Below are 22,811 nucleotides of genomic sequence, written 5' to 3' on the forward strand. Positions count from 1 at the left end.
TTTCACATAATCTCACGTTACCCAAGCTAGCTTATTGGCCAGCTGAAAAAAAGAAGAAACGAAGTTCTGTAAACATTAGTGACACTTCTAATTCATTTTAACACCTTTTAAATTCTTAGAACTCACCAACTGATAAGCGTGCCACTTAGCAGAACAAAGAAAAAAACCCATTTCTAAATTAGATCTACTTACGATTTAGTCATACTGTGACATCAGCAGCCAGTGAGAAAAATATAGAAGATGACAATTTCAGCTTCCTCATATTTTGCTCATTACAAAATGGAAATATAAAAACTGCTAAACCTGAAGAAGCTTGAACGCTGCAGTAACCCTAATGCTTCATTTCAGAAATGTACCGTAACAGACGGTCATTTGTTGATAGGAATCTTGATGGTGTTACTAAATGCGACTGTCCTGTAAATACTTTCGCGACATTACCTAATACTGTGCTGTCTGGGGGATTTACTGCTACCAAACAATGCAATAATGAGCACAGTGAGGGGTAATTTCAGGGCGACACCTACTTTAACGATATAACAGATACCAATATATGGAAATCCTACACTGACGATGAAAACTATAACTGGAAAACAGACACAATACTTCTCTGCAACTTATTACACTACCAAAGTACAGACTACATTTCGTGTTAAACGTTAGTATGTGTGATCTCATCTCACGCTGTATCTCACAGGATCTCACAGGATCTCAGCACTACATGGTTGTCAGACCAACTTGTCTTCTGTACAGTGAGTGTGAGAAAGCCCTGTGCTGTGGGAAGGTACACAATCCTCCTATTTCTCAGGGGCCTGTATTACCACTGTAAGTTTGTCACGTGACACCGTACAAAAGTCACACTGCAGTTGAGTACGAGAAGGCGATACACTCCGTTTTTGCTGTGGCTCGACTTCCTGTAAAAAGTGGTTAGCAGTGGAGCTGTGAGTTAAGGAGCAGGAATCAGGCCAGCAGATGTCAACCCCAACAATCACACAAATGACCCCCTTGAAAGGGTTGCAGAAGAAATTGGGTTTGACATGACACACAAATAGATGTTAACTAGGTTAACATGAGGCTGAAGTACAAAGTACAAAGACGGTGGCTTCTTGAAAGTAGAACACTGCTGGGGTGGGAGGTGGTGGAGGTTTGGTGGGAGTGTGTGTGTGTGTGTCTGTGAGTGGGGGTGACATAACAACTTCAAAAGCTTGCAGGAGCAAACTGATTGGACTAACCCCCAGTGATGAGTCACCTGTTGGTATCACTGTTGAAGTGAATTGTGTGGGTGCAACGAAACGTGTTAGTAATGATTAAACTGCGGTTTAAAGAGCATTGGTAAGAGAGTGTGGTTTTTTTGCAGAAAAACACTGAAATAATGTTCTGACAAGTTTGACTGTAAGTAGAGCTGCTGGCATCTGGTCCTACTGAACAGGACTGGACAGTGCTAAAGCTAAAGAATACAAACAGAACCTGTGGTAAAAACGAAACAAACAGAAACAAAACAGTGAACAGTGTTTTTTTCGTGTGACATTGCATGGAACATTTTCACAACAGCTTTGACTGTCATTCTTAAACATATTTGTAAAATTAAGCATTTAGTTGGTCTGTTGCTGAAAGTCAAAATGTTTTCTGTTCAAAAATATATTGAGAAAATGGTTGCCTATGGGTTTAACTAACACTTGAAATTGTTTTTTTCTTTGTGCAAGTATTGTTTAAAAACAAATTTGAAAAAATAAAATCATCAGTCAAACTTTTTCAGTGGCTGAAATGTTCATTCATTACGATACAGATGGGATTTCAAGTTTATTTTGATTGAAAGTGAGAGTGCTGAGACACACTGAGACAGTCGTATGACACAGACTCAGAGGTGCTGAGTTGTCATTGCTAGTGTAAGACTAAAGCAACAGACAGCTCAAGATCTTTCTTTCTTAACTGACAAACCACTACTCCCTCAAAAATGGCCAACGATCAACTGAAGAGTTGGCTCAGGTCGACCCACATTTCTCTCAAGGGCGTCTCCGACTCCTACAACTAAGAGGTAAGTGGCTATTGTATAGTAGTTATCGCAACAAGGCCTTGCTAAATTACCAAGAAAACGAATTACAAAACAACTGAATACTAAAACTAGCACATTCAACCCCCCACACTTTGTTAAAAACATTAAATCAGTAATGACATCAGCAAGAACATAAAAGTAGGGTTTTAGTATTGACTGCTAAACCCAGCTGCATATAGAATTCATGTATCCTTTAAAAATGAAACTACGAATTTGTGATTTGTTCAAGAGGAACACATGAGCTTGAGGCTGTGTTTAACTGACAGGTTGTGTGAGTAAGTATTGACTCTAATAAAAAATATAAATGTTAGATACAGACTAAGCATTGTTAGTTTTGGTCTTTTCATGGGATTTGTTGGCAGTAAGAAAAACATGAATCACCACTGGCCTTTGACAAAGGCTTGTAATGAAGGCACACACCATCCATACTTTGGGCAACAGGCAAAGCTACAAGCAGTAAGGGATTCTTCAGATAATCCTCAAAAAACAAGAGAAATATAACTGAGGTCAGGGTTTAATCAGATGTACATCTTGGAAGTATTTACGAGACTGGCCACTACATAAGACCAACAGGACATATTACTCAAAATAAGTCATCCACATAAAGAAAGCATTTGCAACATGCAACCAGGATGTGGGTGTTGCCGCACAATGAGAAAGTGGCAGTGCTACAAATTATGCAGGCCCACTATGATATGCCACAATACTTTCAGTGTATAGAAGCAGCTTCAGTCATTAATGTGCAACACATTTCATTTAATCTGAATAACTTCCATATAAACACATCTCTGTTTTGCATTTATTAATGAACCCTTCGATTTATTATTTGGATGCAGCAGCACTCATTAGAGCCTTTCTGTTACTGCTATAAGCTGGTGTTGACACTGCACACCTCTCTGTGTATATGTGTGTCTGTGTGCATTTATATGTGTTTGTGTTATTTAGTTTGACTCTTTTCAAAGTCGCAAAACTAATTGAGAATAAATGTAACCAGCTGTGTTGCTCTCTTCAAAAATCCAGAAACTATCTTCTAGAAGAAAGAATAATCTGACTGTTAAAACATGGCCGACTGTGGCCTGTGTGGTTACAGTGAGTCAGAAAGAAAAATCTGCTGGAGTTTTCTAACAAACACAGAGTCGATTGGACACCCTACCCCCCTCCTGATCTGGACAGCCCCCACACTCAGCACACAAGGAAATCTTCAGCGCAAACTGCACAAGTGCGACCTTGTACAATGCAGTGTGGTTTTCCACTTCAATGACATTGTTTAGTAGTGTTGTTCAACCTGGGTGTCTTCACCACTTGGGGCTGTTTTCACAGTCTTTCATCAGAATACCAGAGATGATACACACAGTGAACAGGAGGGGAGAGGACAGGAGTAGATCAAGGCCGAGCTTCTTCTACTGTCCTGAACTTGCTAACATCTTAAAACCAAGACAGACTTTCAGCTGGTGTTTCTGGCATTCTCCGCTGACAACATAACCTTGTTATTTGTCTCTGCCTTGTGCAAGTAGTGATTCATCCCTGATCCCCCCCCTGACAGTTGAGGTAAAGGATGACTCGAAATGAAGACCTCCTTGAAATGTGTTATGCAGATTTTCTTAGTTTCTTTGGTTCCTAAATGCGCTAGACTTGGTGGCTGTTGTGGATGTGGCAAGTGGCTCTAGGACTTCATCAGCTACACCTGCTTTATCTTGTCGAGGGTCATGCATGGTTAGAGCCTACTGCAGCTGACAATGACTGAAAGGCAGAGTGCCCCCTGGCAGGGCTAACCCATAGAGCAGACGATTATGACAACGTCAGTTTATATTTACACATCAACCTACCATGCATTGTCTTTGGACTTGTGGGAGAAAGCTGGAGCACCCACAGAATGCACGCAAACTCCATACAGAAAGGTGGACCAGGAGCTCTGACCTTTGGTGCTGTGAGGCGACAAGGCTACACACTGTAGCAAGTGGAAAAATACTAAACAGTGGGCATAGTGGTTAGACCAGTGATGACGAATAGCTCTTGCAATGACTGGACAAGAAATCAGAGTTCCCCTGTAGTTTTGACGATGTCATGTGCCTCAGCCCAACCACTCAAGGCAGATGGCAGCTGACCCCAAGTCTGGTTCTTCCAAAGGTTTCTAACGGTTAAGAGTAAGAGTGATTTTTCTTCCCACTGTTGCCAAAGTGCTTGTTTAAAGGGTTTCTCTCTATAATAAAATATAGTAAGGTCTGACCTAACTGTGTGAAGTTCCCTGAGATGACTTGTGTTGTGAATTGGCGCTATATAAACAAAACTGAATTAAACAGTTTATGATACAGGGCCAGCTGAAAGAAATGATACACTACATTTCAGTGCCAACTCTGTGAGATTTTAACACTCATTACACATCACAAAATATAGCTGGACAGATGAAAAATTGACAGACTCATCACTAATTGGGCACAAAGGGTTTAGCTGGTCACATTTCTTATTAGCCTTTTAAGCCTCTTTCAGACATGCACTCCACTACTGAACATGCCAGCGTCTTGTCTGAATGAGGACTCTGGTGATGTTTCTGTAAAAGTCATGCTGTCACTCTTACCATGTCATAACTTTAAAATTTCAATATTATTTTTGACATGGTAAAAGTCTAAACTTCAACAGATAACCACGCACAAGCAATGGTACCTTAAGTTGTGTGAAGTGACTGAGGGAAGAATTCTCCCTCACTCCAGCACCAATATTTGTCCAAAACAATCCCAGAGACTACTTATTACACAGTTTGCTTGCCAAACTCACAATTCACCTTTCTTACTCACTACATTGCTCCACAATCTCCAATCTATTAGGCTACAAAATAAAAAGTTTAGAATAACAAAACTACTATGAAAAAAGACACTAACAGTTAAAATTGATGATACTTGTGAATAATGAAAGTAGTTTTTTTCCATTGCATATAACATACTGACATTTACCACAACATGTTTCCATTACAAAGTACAAGTGAGGCTGGCAGTAACTCATCACGTTTAAAGCAAACATAAACTCTCTCATAAGTGTTGTTTGGACAAGTGGATGGATGGACCATCCAAAGGGATGAAGCAGGATTTTAATTTTTCACTAACTGAGCAAAGCACCAGCAAACTATTTTCACTCTTGCTAGAGTCTCAAATCACATACAAAAGTGACACGAGTATGACACGTAGTTTAAACAAGAGTTACACACTGATTGGTGTAATTCAACAAACACAGGAGAGCAAGAATGCAACAGACACACGCAGTGACTAGATGGTAGGTGGCTAAACCAAAATCGACCCGGAAATGTACATGTGGGAGACATTTGCAGTGATGTATGCTATAATGCTTATGGAAGGAGGAGTCAGAGATGTAAAAAGTAAAGGCAAGTGAATTCATTTCCTCAATGAAATGGAAAAAGTTCTGAAAAGAGGCCTCTTGTTTTAATTTCCACAGTTCCTCCATAGAAGAATGAGCTCCCATGCTGCAGCCATGTAAATGATGTTGAATGAAAGGAGACATCTCTGCAAATCTGAAAATATGTTTTGTGTGATTTCTTGCAGGTATATTAAAAAAAAAAAAAAAATCCCCGAAAGGATGAAAAAGGTTAAGGTTAAGCCCCCAACAAAAAAACACAACGGTAAAAAAAACTGTGAAAAATCTGCTATGGAATATTTAATTAAAGCTCACTGAATACTACCTATGCACTGTTCTGCAATCCATGCAGATGGATGCGCAGTGACTTTAAAAGCTCAACTGGTGCAGCTGATCCAAAGTGACTCATTTCAGTCAGCCATCACCTGCTCGTTTGGTCGTGGCCACGCTGCTCTCTCGAACTTCCTCTCTCCAAGTGAAGTTGGCTGATCAGTTTCCACAGCATTAAAGTGACAGTTCGAGCGGTACGACGCGATTGGCTGCGCACATACGGTATATGTTTGCGCAGCGCAGCGGCTCTGCTCTCTTCAGCACCGCTGTCTGTGATTTTAAGGTAAGCGCAGCCCTCTCCGAGCATCCGCAAACTTATACATGAAATTAAGCCACTTGTCTGAGTGATATGCAGATAAAGCAGTGCGTTGCTGTGTGTGTGTGTGTGTGTGTTTCAGAGTTAGAGCAGACTGATCAGAGCTGACTGTGTCTTCCAAATCATCCCTCAGGTGTCATCCCTTCACCTCAGGTCAGTCCAACACTGTAACGTCTAATCAGATGGCTCGACTTTGTTTGTGGGAAACAAAACGTAAATTCTAAAATTTCCTCTACTCACTTAATAACCTAAAGTTACCCGATGTTGATCGCAATCGTGTGTCTATTAAATGTGAAGACAAATACGCGCTACTTGAAAGGCAGACTTCATTGCCGTCTGTGCTGTTAAACGACAAACTTTTACGCAATGGAAGAAGTATAATCGGATAGTAGAAGTAGTCAACCACAGAGCGCTGTAAGATGCGCTCATATGAAACTTCGCCCGTACAACCACAGATAGATTCACAGACAGACAGACGATTAGATAAGTTGTACTGAAACTTTTGATTGCCCCCACTAGCGCAATGTCCCCTCCGAGGAGCCCCAGCGGTGCTCGGACGGCCGCTCCTTGTCAACTCTCTTCCCGGGTGGAGGGCAGCGGATGCGTTGAGCCCGATCCAGACCCCGCACTCGTCCCGGTGACACGGACCGCCCTGCTGACCCGACGCTTCGTGCGTCTACGGGCCTGCCGTGGCCACCTAAAGCCCGCTACGCGCCGCAAGAGAGAGATGACCCCCGCAGAGAAAAAAGATGCCAATTACTGGGACAAGCGACGCAAGAACAACGAGGCAGCCAAGCGGTCCAGGGAGAAAAGGAGGCTGAGCGACCTGATGATAGAGGGCCAGCTGCTGGCGCTGACTGAGGAGAACGCGCAGCTGCGGGCTCAGGTGCTCAGCCTGCAGCATCGCACCAGCCAGAGCATGGAAAAAAGCAAAGCTGCTTCTGCTTGTGCAGCATCACACGCATCTATAGCCTCCACTTTGTCCTTATCGCCTATGCGCACTCACACCCCTGCGCTCTTCCAGGCAGGACTCTGGGGCGCCAGAATGAGCGGCTCAGCCTCAGTTATGGGGATGAGACAACAAGAAGCACCGATGTACCAGTTTGAGACCATGCTCCCATGTTTTAGCTCAACTAGAGGTGGTTTTAATCACCCAAATCATCGCAATTGTGGGACACAGCCCCTCTCTGGGGCCAGTGTGCTCTCTCTCAGAGAAGCTCTGGGGGGCGGAAGGTCAGCGGAGGCAGAGCTGGATGTCCAGCGAGAGGCGTCCTCCAGCGACGCACCCTCGCAGCCTCCCTCATACCTCCCAGCTTTACTGCCCACACCTGACGCACCCCACCATGCCTCCACCCTCTCCTACCCACCTCAAAACTGGCTGGTTCCACACCTGAATCACTCGGCAGTGCGTAATGACCTCCTACTACCATGGCGGTCCTCCTACCTGGCTCCACCGGCCGTGTACCCCGGCCTGTCCCTCCACGTACCGGAGAGGCAGGCTCAGGATCTCGGTGTGGAGACGCACATTCAGAGGGGGTTCAGGAGCCGGTTCAGCAGTGTACCCTCAGGACTGTCGTAACTCGGGATGCATCCCAATCCTAAAGGATGATTAATGCGCACGGGACAGTCTGACAGTCACGCAGTTTATTCGGAGGGAGGTTAAAAAAATAAAAAATAAAAAAAAAAGCCAAGCTTAACGTGATGTTGCAGTCATATTTTACATGTAATGTGAAATGCAATTATTGCTTTGAAGATTTTATTCTTTTTAACAGCCAAACAAACAGACATGGAACTTATTTGAATTTCTTATTGTGTCACACTGTAAATATATTTTCAGAAACATCAAATGGACTGATAACATGACAATAAAACTTGGCGCACTTACTGTTTAACTTCCTGTGGTTTAGAGTGTTTTCATTAGAATGAAACCGCGTGCAACTCACGAAACCAATTTAATTTAAGACAACTAGATCATTTCCATCTCCTATTATTGCCTTTTTAAAATTTTTAATTACTGTTAGCAATTGCAGTTAAAGACACAATGAAGTCATTCCAGGTCTTTGTGGGTAATCATGTGGTATAATAGGGGTATAAGTGACATTACTTGCAGGTTGAGGATTCATTGTTTGTGCTTTTTCACCGTTTATCTGTGGTGAAAAACATCGCACCAACGAAACTGGCTGCTTGTTGACTTGGCATTCCCCTTTATCCCCAAAGCGTGATTTCCCGGCAGACCTTGATTCGATGGAAAACTAAAGGTTATTGAGGCCACCAGCTCGTCGAGATGCGATTCTCCGCTGCATCTGGTCGCGCCTTTATTTCGTGCTCAACTGTTTTTTTTAAAAAAAATCTGGAATAAAATACAATAATTAAATGCATGCATGCATCCGGAAAGCCCACAGGGGTTTCGCGGTCTAGAATAAAAACAAACGTGGGGTATTTTTCATGGTACTAAAAAAAAAAAACGTCTGTTGCGTCAACATCCCCGCATTTTTTAATTCAAACAAACAAACAAACAAACAACGTTCAGGAAACAAGCCTGCTATATTTTGAAGGTGGGCTTCTTAATGTCATCCCAGAACAATACCTCCATTTTCAGCTATGCCGTAAACCCACGTAAAATCCAACTTTTTTATATATATTCTTGAAACTTATGCTAATTTGAGCCTTTATTCAAATAACAGGCTGCACAAAAAGCTGGTAACTCAAGAAGCTTTCATTCTTCTGCATACATCTCTCTTCTGTACACATCCCGGCTGTTAATTAATAAACTTATCGGCAACTATTTTGATCATTAATTAGTCACTTTATAAAAAAGAAAAAGTCAGAATTCTCTAATCTCCTCTCAAACTGAATATTGTATAGTTTCTGTACTCATTTGACTGTGAAACTGATATCTTGAGCTTTTGGATTGACTTTTTTTTGTACATTTTGTAGCCCAAACAATTAATTTATTAAGATAATAATGAACAGATTAATGCACAATGAAAATAATGTAAGTTGCAGCCCTACTATACACTGGCATCCACTGTCAAACTTCGATAACACAGTCAGGGCTGATGAATTATTATTAATTACTGTTGCATGTGAATCACATTTAGCAGCTTAGAGGATCTTCTGATGGAAAACTTGTGTCTCTCAGTCTTTCTAAAGCTTGGATTAGGTGCGTTTCTTTGTTAAAATCTCACATTTATTTCCTTGTAATAAAAACATCTGCTTAGACAAACAGATCCATTGCTCTTGGTCATTATATCAGTACTCTGAGGCAGCTTAAGTGGGTTTTAAATAGCAGCTCTTGTTCCTAAAAACACCAGTAGATGGCGCTACAACACAAATGGCTGACAGTGGATGTGAAACTCAAAGAAGCAGTGTATTGTTGCCTAAAAATTGTTTTGCAAAGTAAGTTCTGCCCCTCCAATATATATGAAATTCGTAAACAAGCAGCTGTCAAATAGTAAATAAAATACACATGCTTGTATTTACATTTTTAGTGATCGTGTTCATTTAAAGAAAACCGATGAGTTCATACACGGATTTGTTTTTTACACTTTCTGATGTGTCGAATAAACATTTCAAATCCTGGATATGTAAAAACCTGTCATAAAGGAAGCAACTGTTTTCAATAAGGTACTGAATACTTGTAAAGCTTAACATTTAATACATTTCGCACACAAGAACTCACACAGGAATATACCTTTTAAACAGTAAACATTTACTGAACATATGAAATAATTTGCAAATGTCAGCCAACTAAATTGACAGCTCCAAACCATATCGTTAAAAGTTTTGTTGTGCTTTGTGTAATGACAAATGATGTTAAATTTAAATGTCCAGATTCTGTACTTCTCAGCTTTGGCTAGAGGACTGTCACAGTCCTTTCCGTCCCACTGACACACTGACACAGAGCGATAGACCGACAAGACGTCTTAATGAGATAAAATATCAATAAAACGTTGAGACATACAGCATCTTTTTGGCCATATGACAACTGTAAAGCATTTCTGTGTCCACACGAGTTTCTGATGTTTGTTTTTTGTTTTTTATTAAACATTGTCGGCTTCGACGCATCACAACAGGAAGCAAAAAAGTTGTCTACATGTTACTGTCTATATATAGAAATGGCAGCATGTGCTATGACTTCCATTATAAAGTCATTTTGTTCTTATAACAAGTGAGCAAAGTGTGGTGCAAAAAGCAGATTAGCAAACAGATAACAAATGGGTGGACTCTCGTAGTCTCAGTGTCGCCAGTTACACTGATAAGTGACAAGCACTTCTGTATTTTCTGTGAATCTGAGGTGACAAAGATGTTTTTAAACTCACAAAGTCAGTCACTTTGGTTTGCTGCTCTCAGTTATGCGTCACTGTGAATGCATGTAGAACACAGAACTAATTTGCATGTGTGTCGTGACTATCTCCAATACTGCTTCTATACTACTACAACTTCTACTGCAGCCAAGTTTAAGTTCTTTTTCTAAAGGAGGCAACATTTAAGTGTCTGAAATGTAAAGTCTGTGAATAAAACATGCAAGTGTACACTGAATAACACACCATAATGCAGCTACAGGCCACCAAACAACAAAGCAAAATGCTGTAACGACATTAACAATGCATTTACACGAAGAATTAAATAACCATGTGGCATCTACAAATTTAAGGTGGTTAAAGGTATAATCTCATTTAGTTTTAGCACATAATACATAACAAATGTCTGTTCGGAATTGACAGCAAAATTGTATAGGGGAGACCCCTGTGTGGGCATGCCACCAATACCACAATACGATCGAGATCAAGGGGGCAGTCACGACACTTTTCATGCGACAACAGAGGTGGACAGTCGGTGTTTAAGACAGGAAAACAACACATAAAGGGCGGGAGGACGCAAAGAAAGAGGTGAGCAGGGTAGGAGGGAAAGCGACGAGCTATTGCAACCCCCACCCTCTTCTCATACGCGCATTAATTGCTTGATACAGTCTCACAAGAGAGTTCGTGCTGTAAGTTGCCTATTGCCACGCTGTGACAACAAGTTTTCTCTGAAATACTTCACGGGCAGCTCACACAACCGTTAAAGGTAAGGCCTCAAGCTCACTTTCTCACGTACAGTGGTGTGAACCACGTAAGCGTAGACGGATAGCGGGAAGGAAATGGTTATGGTGCTGTTGACCAACGGACAGACATTTTTTATGCATACACTCGTATTATCTTATACTGATAGCATAACCCAGTGATGCATGATGTGAAATAGACAGAACGCTCACCATACTTTAAATTATTCTATTTAATTTACTGTCAAATGCAAAAAAAAAAAAATAAAGTAAGCACACTTGGTTAGTTGTTCATACTTGTGTCACTATCAAAATAAAAATAATTATTTTTACAATATATTATCTGTTGATACTATCTTGTCAGAATAGTTTGAGGAAGAGGAAGTGTTTCTACTTGTAAAAATCTGATTACTTGGGAGCACAGTTGTGTCCATGGTGCTGTTCTGTTGTAAACATCCCTACAGTAAAACAACGATACGTTTTCGGGCAAAGCTTGGGTTGATTAGTGTTTTATGTTTTGCACAATGTATATTAAATGATGTGTTACTTGCACAGAACACAAAACTCAAAATGTATTTTTTTAATCTGGTAAAACTTTGTTCTACTGAAGTTGTAAACATATGCTAACTTAATTAAAATCAAAGTCTGCAACTCTAATGATTATCAACCTGTTGTTTTGAATTACAACATATCATCTCAGATGATCTAAATCCTCAGAAAACTCACATATGCCTGGACAATCAAAAAGCAAGCTTGATGTGTTTTCTTTTTTATCAGTTCATCTCTCAACTGCATTATTATTTTTACTATTATTGTTGAATTCTGGGGGGTATATTTTATAATAAGTGTTAAAAAATTAGTAAAACCTTTATGTTGTAACGTGACCCGTTAGGCAGAACTGCAATAAAGTTTTTGTTGAAAGTTGACTTAAAAAACTTTTGAGAGAGTAGTTTGTAGAGTTGCTTTAGATTGCATTGTACTTTAAGGTTTAAAAGGTCAGTACTGCATATATGTTGGAGGATAAAAGAGCTATTAACAACACCTACACAATATATCAGCGGTCAGTATAACAATTGAGTTGCTAGAGTAAAAGCTGCAACAATTTGAAATAGCATGGCATTTATTGCATTACATTCCAGAGCATCACACAGCTGTCTACTCTTGATCAATAAGTTACAATAGGAAAACATGCTTTATATTTTGCATGATAAGAGTCGGTTCTGGTTGCAAAATACAAATGTATGAAGCCTGAGACTGAACCGGGCTGCAAATAATAGACGTCCTGAGAAGCACCTGTTTTTCTGTATTTTGCTTACGATTGTGGTGGTTGCAGAAGCACACATGTTAGAATTATTTTACTAGTACGCTCAAATCTACTACCTCTTCCATACCTGTCTCACAGATAAGTTAACACCAAGAGCTTTGAATACAGTACATCTCTACCAAGTGGTTTTAAGTATAAATACACAAAAGAAAAGTGTCAATCACAGCACTTGGAAATGTGATTATATTGTAATAAGGTTGTATGTTTGCTTGACAGTAAAGCACCATATTAACTATGTGATAATAAAACAGAACTTAGGAGAATTCAAGAAAAGGTGCTGTCCGCCCATCTATTACTGGGTAGCACAAAATCTTATACATTTCACTGATTTCCGTTGATAGTTACAAGTTTAAAAAAGCGACTGTTCCATTTATAGAGTTCATTTACAATATACCAAGCATTGAGTGAAGATGGTGTTACAAATTATTAGCTTTGCCCTTCAAGAAATGTATTTATTAACGGACAATTCAAGATCGAAGGTAATTTTTTTTTATTCCACCAAGGGGAATTCATTCACTTTAATTTCCTCAGTGTCAGTTTAAAGGAGATATGAACAGAGTACACTTTGGTGGAAAGCCGCAGAATATGGATTGACCAATTTTACCTATGAGTAGTTATTTTAACAATGGCTGGCAGCGCACACAGCAACAGATGGTAGAGTGTGAGAAAACGGATAGACACCAAAAGAAGAAGTTTGAAAGTTCCTTACTAAAAAGCAGCCTAGCTATAATTAGTCAAGAAGAAACAGGTGCAAATGTGCACCAGAGTAGTGAGCAGGCTCGGCCTCAAGAGAGACTTAACTCAGGAACCCTCTCTTTTTTTTGTTTTATTTTCCCCCTCCCTGTGTGATTATTGTTTTCTCTCTTCCTGCTGTTGCTTTTTTTGAGTATACAACACTCAGCCTTTGTGTCGCACACCAGTATGCAGGTGTGCATGTTCTCACACAGACATACAAACAGATAGGCTTTGGGTCTACATTCTGGCTGGGCATAGGTTTGAGTATTTTTAACCTGATGTGCATTCTCAGTACCGCACACAGGGCTCTTTGAAATTTTTTGTTTTGATGCTCCTGCCTCTGTCTGAATGACATGCTGAAGTATGACTACAAGGTTTGCGAAAATGCTACGAAGATGTCTTAATATGATAAATATAAATCAGTTACTAAATAAGACACTGCGCGACAGTTTCTGAAGTGACAGACTGCTGTGCCTAAAGGAATGCTACTAGTGTGATATACTAAGTGGCAGCTTATTTTGCAGCTTATTTATGAGGCGTCACATCTAACGGCTATTGTATGACATATGCATATGGACTATTCAGCTTCAGCGTTGTGTGCAAGAGTAAGGTGCGAGGGGAAACATCAATGAGCTATAGGTGTAAGGTTAATATGTGTATGTGTCCATGTTTCTTTCTGTGCATTATCGCACATACAGGAGGTTGGCTGTGGTTTCGACACAGTGTCTGCCATTCTTGCACAGCTTCCCATAAAACCACCCACAAACCCACGCAAAATGAAAGAGAATTTGTTAAAAGGTGCCAGCAGCCCTCTCAGGCTAGTTATTTTAAGTACTGTCCTGTTCGATTTTACTTTATGCAACGAAAGCAGATAAATCTTTCTTGGCTGCCTTTTCATACCCACAATGAAGTGAAACCAGTAGATAAAAGAAATGAAGAGGAGGAAGCAGAGACTAGGTGGACAAGGCCATCAAAGAGGAAGATGTAGGAGATAAAGTAAGAAACACAAAGCAGTGTCAGACTGTGTGTGAACTAAAGAATGGGCTCTTGTGAAAATCTGAATTAAGTCTGTTCTGATGGTGGAAAGTTTGTCTCTTTGTATATGACAAGCTGAAGTTAGTACATCACCTCAACTTTATAGCCACAGAAAACCCTCTGCAAAGCACAATTCTGCAATACCAACACATTTCACTTAATTTCACAAATAAGTTTGAGGAAAATATTATACAGAATTTGTATTTAATTGTTTGCTTCAGTTTATAAGTGTGTTTATATGTTTTTTTACAAAACATATCCAGCTCAAAATATACAAACATGCCTGTGTAAACTCTCCATATTTGGGTTCCAATTCCCTGTAATGTACAACAGCACAACAATTCTTTATATGAAACTTGGTTTAAACACAGTAGTCCACACTCGTGTTTGTCTACTCGGTGTTTCCCGTCACAGTTTCTCACGTGGTCTAGACAGGTAGGAGGTGAGGTTAGGCCAGGAAGAGGGGGGGGTGTTGTGTGCAGGAGGCTCTAGAGAGAGTTTAATGAGACTGAGTGCACATTTAAAACAGTTCTATCTTGGTAAACTGATAAAAACAATAAAAATTACATTATGAAAAAGACATTCAACACCAATAGGCTTATTGGCTTTTTTGTTTTGTTTGTTTTTCAACAGCTTTGACTTTGGGTGTTTATCACTTTATCTATCACTTACACATCTAAAGAGATTGTAAGTAGTAGATTCTTATCAGCACTGCATTCAGAAATACGACGGTACTTTCAGTGCACAAACCAACATACAGTAAAACAACGTAAACACAAATCCGATATGGTTACCGTTACGCAAGAGAGAAGTACCCGAATTACTCAGCCTCCACTGTAAGATTGAAGAAAAGGCTTGCAACTGACAATTATTTTCATTATTGGTTAAGCTGCCAATTGTTTTCTCAATTAAATTATTTTACTTTTACAAGATCAGAAAAAGATTCCAAGGTCCAAGGTGGTGTCTTCAAATGTTTTGTTTTGTTTGACCAAGTTTCAAAAACCCACAGATATTCATCCTGTAATGTGAAAAAATCCTTAAATCCTGAAAAACTAGAACCAACAAATGTTTGGCATTTTTACTTATTTAGTATCACTGTCATGTAACAAATCAATAATTCAATTCACAAAATGATCGCTGGTTAGTATTCTGTCTGTTGACTACTAGATTAATCAACTAATTGCTGCAGCTCTGCTAAAAATTATCTTCATTTCTTATCATTTCAGGTCTTGATTTACAATGGAGTCTCTATCACTACCTTTTCACGGAGGCCACGACAGCCATGTTTTACAAATGGAAAATGATCTGATGCATAAAGGATCCCGTCGCAAAAGAGAGTTCATACCTGAGGAGAAGAAGGATGCCCTCTATTGGGAGAAGCGCCGGAAGAACAACGAGGCAGCAAAGCGGTCAAGGGAGAAGAGAAGGATGAATGACTATGTGCTGGAGACTCATCTGATGGCTCTGAAAGAAGAAAACGCCAGGCTTAGTGCCGAATTAATGGCGATCAAGTTCCACTTTGGCCTGGTTCACCCTGCAGCCTACACTGATCACCAACCTAACCAACTGCAACGCCATTTCCCCAGCAGCACCCAGCCTCTCACCACCACCAGCGACCATCACCAATCCCTGCAGAGGAACTATTACTGGTGTGATAGGGACTCTCCTGTTATTCCCAGCCACCAACCCTCTCACCCTTTAGTAATCCCTGCATACACTCTACATACCATGAGAGGCTATTCATACGTAAACACATCTGGCGCTACTGGCCCTGGAGTCCTTACTCCCCTTGTCCTTCCTCGAAATCTACTGCCAACTCACGCATCTCATCCGAGAGCTCCCCTAGTGATGCCCATTCCTACAAGAGTCACCTCAGATGAGGAGGAGGAGCAGCAGGTCCCAGGCCTGTTGTCCTACTCCTGCTCTGCTCCACCTCACAAAATTACCAGCAGAAGAGCCAGAAACCACTCTCCACAAAGACAATATATGTCTGATTGACAAATGCAGAGAAGTGTATCTACTGTACATCAGTGGGACTGGTTAACAGAGAAGCACATTTTTCATTTCTCTTTCTTGACAGTCAAATACTTCTACTGAAAATGTAACATTGAAGGCGCAGGGTGCACATTACTTTCAAAGTAATACTGTTTAGGTGCACAAAACCTCCACACACTCTGCTTTTTGCATCACAAAAACCACTGACAGTTCTGTGCTGGACGTTGACTGTTGACAGTACAGCCACATAAACAACATATTGCATAAACGCTGTAAATAGAATCGATTCATGCTGTTCATGTTGCAGTGCACCATTGTAAAAATAGAGCTCGGAGGCAGCTCTTCTGTGTGCTTTTTTTTGAGCATTTCAAAACTGGGCTGACAGTCAGATGTGGGTCATAAACAAGGTAACGGTTCTCACTATTCTCAGCTCACCGCTCTTAACTTAGAGGGCAGATGACTATTCAAACCGCTCCAGCAGAAACACAACCTTTTTGACATGTGTGAATGCTGACCAGAACTGTGAGTGAACTGGACTGTCCAATGCCAGGTTGTATTTTGTTGATAGGTAAATAATATGTGGTGCTAACATGCTTCTGGTAACTGGCAACTGTATTCTTGATTTAAATAATGTAGAAATGTATACTCAACCATTGTCATAACAAACTGTGGGTTACAACCTCTGTCCAAATGGAAACAGTGAAGTGTGGTGATGACGATAATGATGATGATGATTTTCTTTGGTTTTGCTGTGTGGGCAGAAGTAGTCATCTCCCTCCATACTGTGAGCCAACTGTCTTTGAACTTTCCAATATTACAATAAGCCAGGGTGTGATGTGTTAACAATATTAACTCAAATAGGATTAAAGCAGTCAAATTACAGAAATGAGAACAAGGTCTTGAGTTTATTTTATCTTCTTTACAGCTCTGAACAATGTAGAGCATACAACAGTTCAAAAATCCCTCCTTCCTTCCTCTGTACTCCAAAAGTGAAACTTTAAATTACCATGTCGCTTACTGTAGAAATAAAGAAGGAGATAAAAGCTCTGCCCTTTAGTGATGCCACCTCCATAACTCTACCTTGGACTAACAGCTTGAGGGTTTAAGCACGAAAAAAAAAAGGCCTAATCTTCCAGAAACCAAAAGTAAAACTGTTCAGTTAGATTACAGAAACAGATGTGGCTACCCTCTTCTTGTAGTTGGCACCTGTTGATTCTTTCAGTGTATTTTTGAGTCAGCAGCACCCCAGGCAGCAGCAGGTTGCTGGCTCGTAGCCTGACAGTGCTGATGGCAACATTGCTGCTGGCCAGGCAAGCAGCCAGTCCCGCTGGCTCAAAGACAAGCTCAAAGAAACAGTCGATGCCAACAGGAAGACAGCAGCTGACGACTGAGTTTCTGTAACGTAACACGATTTTTGTTTATGGCCAAGAACGCGACACCTTATCAGCTGTCCAAGTTATGACAATTTAACATGAGGTATGAAGTAGTTAACATCAGGAACAGAGCCCATGAGGAGGTACAAGAAAAACTAGAGGCTGGCTTGTCTTGAAAAACAATTTAGGTTTCATGAGCAGACGGCATAAATGCAACATTTAGTCCCCCTTTCTTAAAATTTCTAATTTTGCTTTAGACATTTAATAATTTAAACAGCTTACAAAAAATTAACAACCACTGTTGGGAACATACAGAACCAACTAGTGATAACTATGGTTATCCAACCCAAACTATCATTTATGTGTTTTTGGAAATACTACAGTGTGCCCTTTAATAACTTTTTCCCCCAAAACTCTCACAAATTCAGTTGTTTGCAGTACAAATTGAAGTCACAAACTGTTTATGTTAGTCTGCCTAAGTTGACGGGCAAATTATTTTTGATGTATTTAGTTTGCCCAGTTGTCTTTAACAATCCTTCGCATACAGTTTTCAGTGTAATGACAACGAATTCGTCTTATTTACGTGGTTAAACAGTTTAAACACCAAAACAGTTAGCAAATAGCAGCTACTTCGCGGTGCTAGTTACCTGTTAGCTTGCTAGGACTGGCGCAGGTTAGCTAGTTCGTACAGCAAAAACAACTAACTTTCACGTATTTAACACAGTAAGAGAGGAATTTCTGCATGTCACAGTAAGACATACTTACAGTTGTGAGGTGGACAAAGTAGCCAAGCTGTCTATATCTGTATTTAGCTCTGGAAATGTTAAAATAAAACGAACAAAATCGGTGATTTTATGTGACGCCGTAGTTCGCGCCGCGGAAGGATCTGCCGGTGAACGCGGCGCAAAGTACGGCGTCCCCCAAGGGTCTTTTTCAGGAATTACTTCACAAGAACCTGTACTTTTCATAAAAAGCCAGAGCTGTATTAAGCTACAGCATTACATTTTATAGTTGATCCCTTATGGTTGTGACCACAGTGCGATTCAGTGCAACTTCGATACAGTTAGAAAGATAAAGAGGGACTAGTTTATTCAGTTCACTTTACAGGTGTAACACTGAATTTGGTGACCATTGTATTCTGTGACTGTAGAAGGCGCTGCTCCATCTGAGCAGCTTCAACTGGCTCATACAGACCCATAAACTGTTAAACAGTATATGTACAGCGTATGCAGCCTTTTATATACAATCTATAATACAGACACAAACAACATAAACTCACAGATTATAAACAAAGGCTGTAATTTGAGGCTGACTGAGCCCAGGTGTACAAAGCCACATTAACACCCAAGAAAAACTATACTCAGGTATAATCAGGCCAAAGTGTAGCCCTGGGTTCAAAATATTCTAGGTTGTGTCATACTCTGAGGTAAACTTTAGCCTGGACTAAATCCAGATTATACCCCTTTGTGTTTTTCAATACTAAGTCTTTCCAACATACGCTTTAAAAACAGCATTCTACTGCAACATAGAAGATCAGCATCAAATCTTAGTTGTCTGTCTGGCCTTTTCACAACCAGGGTATCACTTTTTATGGGCAAAAGTATTGGTTAATTCATTCACGATTATCGGCAATACTTTACTTTGATCTAGGTTGAGACTTCATATAATTATAGAAAAAGAAATTGGGATTCTTTATACAATTTATGGGGATAATGCAGATTTTGTAACCCAAAAGGACATTTTTTTCCCCCTTATTTAGTTTTAAAATGTTAAAACCATCAGGGAATGTTCCCTGTATGTTATGGAAAATGTTGCAATCCTGTCAAATTTGACTGTTAAAACACAGAAAACATCGTCTGCTTGGATTTAACTAAAATCCCAGTAGTTTTGAAATCACACTTGAGAGCTCTTGAGTCACACACTCAGTGCCAAGAAAATTAAAGCCTGATGGTGAATCATTTTGGTGAAATTAGTTTCTTTTTTGATAAACTCAGGGTTATTCAGCTTATTTGTACAAAGATAATCATGTTTTTCCCATTCATCTCATGATTCATTGTTGTCTGCACTTCATTAGTTTGTATTTAAGTGATTGAAAGTGTGTGTTGTCCTGGATAAGATTGTGTCATCAGTGTGTGGAATAAAATTAGGTATTGACGAAGGTGGTAAGAAAAAGCCTTGCCTAAATAATACCCCAGGGTATAAAATAGGCAAGCTCAATTTAACCCCCCATATGTTCTGAGCAGAGGCCTGATTTTGGCCTGGTGCGCCGGATCCATTTGTGTCTTTCCAATTATGCATCAAACCCCTTGAAAATAAGATCAAAAACATAATAGTCTTTGTTTTAAGTCCTCTGTGTGTCATTCAAGCAGCAGATCTACTTAGCAACTGCAGATTTTATAGGAGCGTTCACAAGAGAGGGCGCCGGTCACAGGGCCTGTCATTGTTGTCACCAGTTAACTAATTCACTAAATCAAGGCAGGGAAGATTCAGGATATAAAAAGCTTTTTTAAGATAAAGATAAAGGATGAAGGCAACAAAGCTAGAGAAGGTGAAGGAAGAATTATCTCTTGTTGCTGCTGCCAGATGTATTATCATTAAGCTAAACATGGTCAGAAGTTTCAGTGCATTTTGTCAGCAACACAGAGTTGCTCCAGTTCTTATTAGTTATTTGGATTTATTATGTTATGGAACTTTAAGAGTGAGTTTTCCCCTCATCAGCACCTGCAGCTCTTCTCCTGAGCTATCCAAGGGGTCGATCATCCAGATTATTATTGTGGTAGCTTGTTCTCCATTCATAAGACGGCAGGTTTGACACCAGGTTCCTTCTTTACACCTGTATGAGCGATTACAAAGAATAAACAGCAGTTTTCAGCATTTGCACTTGCACATTGCCCAGGAATTGCTCATTCTAGCATTTCCTTTGGGATTCATAAAGTTCTATCTTATTTTATATTTTAATTTACCTTAACAACTAATTAGATCTCACTGGAGCCAACGCCTACACATGTGATTATGGTTCTGAAAATCGTCACAAATTAGGACAAATTCCAGGACACACGCTCTGAGAATCGCAGGTAAAATGAAGCTGCACTCATTGTAATATAAATGTGGAACATAGACTGAGCACATAAAGAAAGTCAGACGGCATTGCTTTGCAGATGAGAGATTATTTTAACTCTGGACTTTAAGTAACCTAAAAATTAAAAATAAAAATGACAACACGCTAAAGTTAAAGATTTCTGTGCTAAGCTAAGGTCACAATGTTTTAGGACCCTAACATCGCCTCTGATAATAACCACACCTGTCCTGTGGTTGTTAAGATGAGTATGTGTGTGTGAATATATATACACACATATGAGATGGTGAACGCCAGAGCTTAGCCACATGCCTCGCTGTGTCTATATCTTAATGTGTGTAAGTTAAGGTTTATTTAAAACCAATGGCGATGACTACATTGTCCAGAGCAGTGACCCTTTAGCATTATGTTCTTCATTAAACAGAATTGTCTGAGGACATGTTACGGACTCAAAAACTCACAGCCATTGACAGACATTTAAATGTTCATACGTCTGCGTTTCAGTCTGCAGCTGGATGATGTTCGGTGCTGAGTGATTCCCTGTTTATAGGCTACAACAAGTGTTCTATCATTTTTTAGCCAAACTGTAGACTTTGTGATCCCTGTCTGGGTCTAATGAGAAATTTTACACTTATGCTACATTTGCTTTTTAAAATTCCTTCCTGTGTTATTCATGTTAGGACATACGCCCATTTCCATGAGTTTTGATTGTGGAGAATTGTGTGGTTTTAAAGCATAAAAAAACAATACAGACTTGATGGCGAGTTGTCATTTGTTACATTACATAGTCTGACATCTCTTACTGTTCTGTAACCTCACCAGCTTATGTGCTAGGAGTCACTGAACATTACCAGTCACCACTGAAACGTCTGGGTTGACTCTAATTACTCACAAAGTTCAGGAACCAAAGCTACGCTTTGTATCATAAGATGCAAAATCAAGTGATGGATTACATGACATTCGAGTCATTTTGATTCCTCCTTATTTAAGTCATAATGAGAATGAGGTAAACCTGGAGCTTCCAATGGTAAAGTTTCAGCTGATGCAACACACGTTTTTAAAATGTTAACTGAGCCCAGAGGATTGCATGTAGAACACATATAAAAATCTTTAAATCATACACAAACATACATGAAATGCCTTTTCACAGCATACATTTTCTATTTTTGTAAGATATAGTTTGCAGATAAGCAACTGATGTACAACCAGATGGTAAGACATGCACTTTGCAAATGAACTTTGTTCAACAGCTGCTAACCACTATAACCCTATTTCGACCGCCACAATGCAACATACCAGTAACACAAAATGTTTGATAACTACCCACGCACACACGTGCTGCGTTACATCATTTCAGTCACCCAATCAATGTTCCCATCGTATAGCTGCAAATAGCTTTGGTGAAGCAGAAGTTGAGTGCCTCCGTGTTAAAAAGCGTACTGAAATCATTTCCTCTGAAAACAATACCAGAGGGGAGGAGCTGAGAACATTTTAACACTGCTGTCTGCTCCAAGTCAAATGGATAACGTGCGAGCCAGCCCAGTCTGGTGAGTGATGTAATTTCACAGTTTGATGCTGGTGTCTAATGCCTGGATGATGACACATCTTTCGGTGGTTCATCAGAAACATTGCGTTAATTCCTCTTCAGAGAACCCCACCTGTGTGTAGGTGGCCACAGTCAACACTTACCGAACTGTTAATAAAAAGAAATAATTTCCCAATCAAATCACATTTTAAACAAGGTTTTACTCAAGTTGGTCCATACTGGGAAATCACATGTACGATACACAACAGTTTAGTGTATAATGCGCATGACTGTACAAACTTGCACAGAAAACCTAAAATATGACCTTTCTTGTACAGTTTATGGAGTATTTATATCAATGCCAGGACAAGAGCAGCTGTGGACACACATTTGTTAAAATAAGATAATAAAAAACAGAAAAAAAGGTCTTTATTTATATGTAAGCTGCCAAAGAAACAGGCCAAAACAGTTAATAGTGCCAACATCACAAATCTGTACTTTTACAAATGAGAATTCATTCTTTAACAGCGCTTGGCTACAAAATTATCCTTTTATTTTTCCATCATATTTAAATCAGCAAAAACATAGTTGTTTTACAGATATTTATTGCTATTTCAAAGAAGACATCTATGTACACTAAGGAAT

At 39.8% G+C, this 22,811-nt stretch overlaps 1 protein-coding gene across 1 annotated transcript; it reads left to right on the forward strand.

Moving 5' to 3' along the window:
* The first annotated feature begins 6,174 nt into the window (after nt 1-6,174).
* On the forward strand, nt 6,175-7,945 carry LOC103354200 (uncharacterized). Its single transcript, XM_008277498.1, has 2 exons — nt 6,175-6,212; nt 6,579-7,945. Exon 2 carries the CDS (start codon nt 6,583-6,585, stop codon nt 7,636-7,638), a length of 1,056 nt encoding a protein of 351 aa, XP_008275720.1. The 5' UTR covers nt 6,175-6,212; nt 6,579-6,582; the 3' UTR covers nt 7,639-7,945.
* The last annotated feature ends 14,866 nt before the right edge of the window (nt 7,946-22,811 follow it).

This window comes from Stegastes partitus, unplaced genomic scaffold (genome assembly GCF_000690725.1).
Source record: "Stegastes partitus isolate 25-593 unplaced genomic scaffold, Stegastes_partitus-1.0.2 Scaffold99, whole genome shotgun sequence".
NCBI lineage: Eukaryota > Metazoa > Chordata > Actinopteri > Pomacentridae > Stegastes > Stegastes partitus.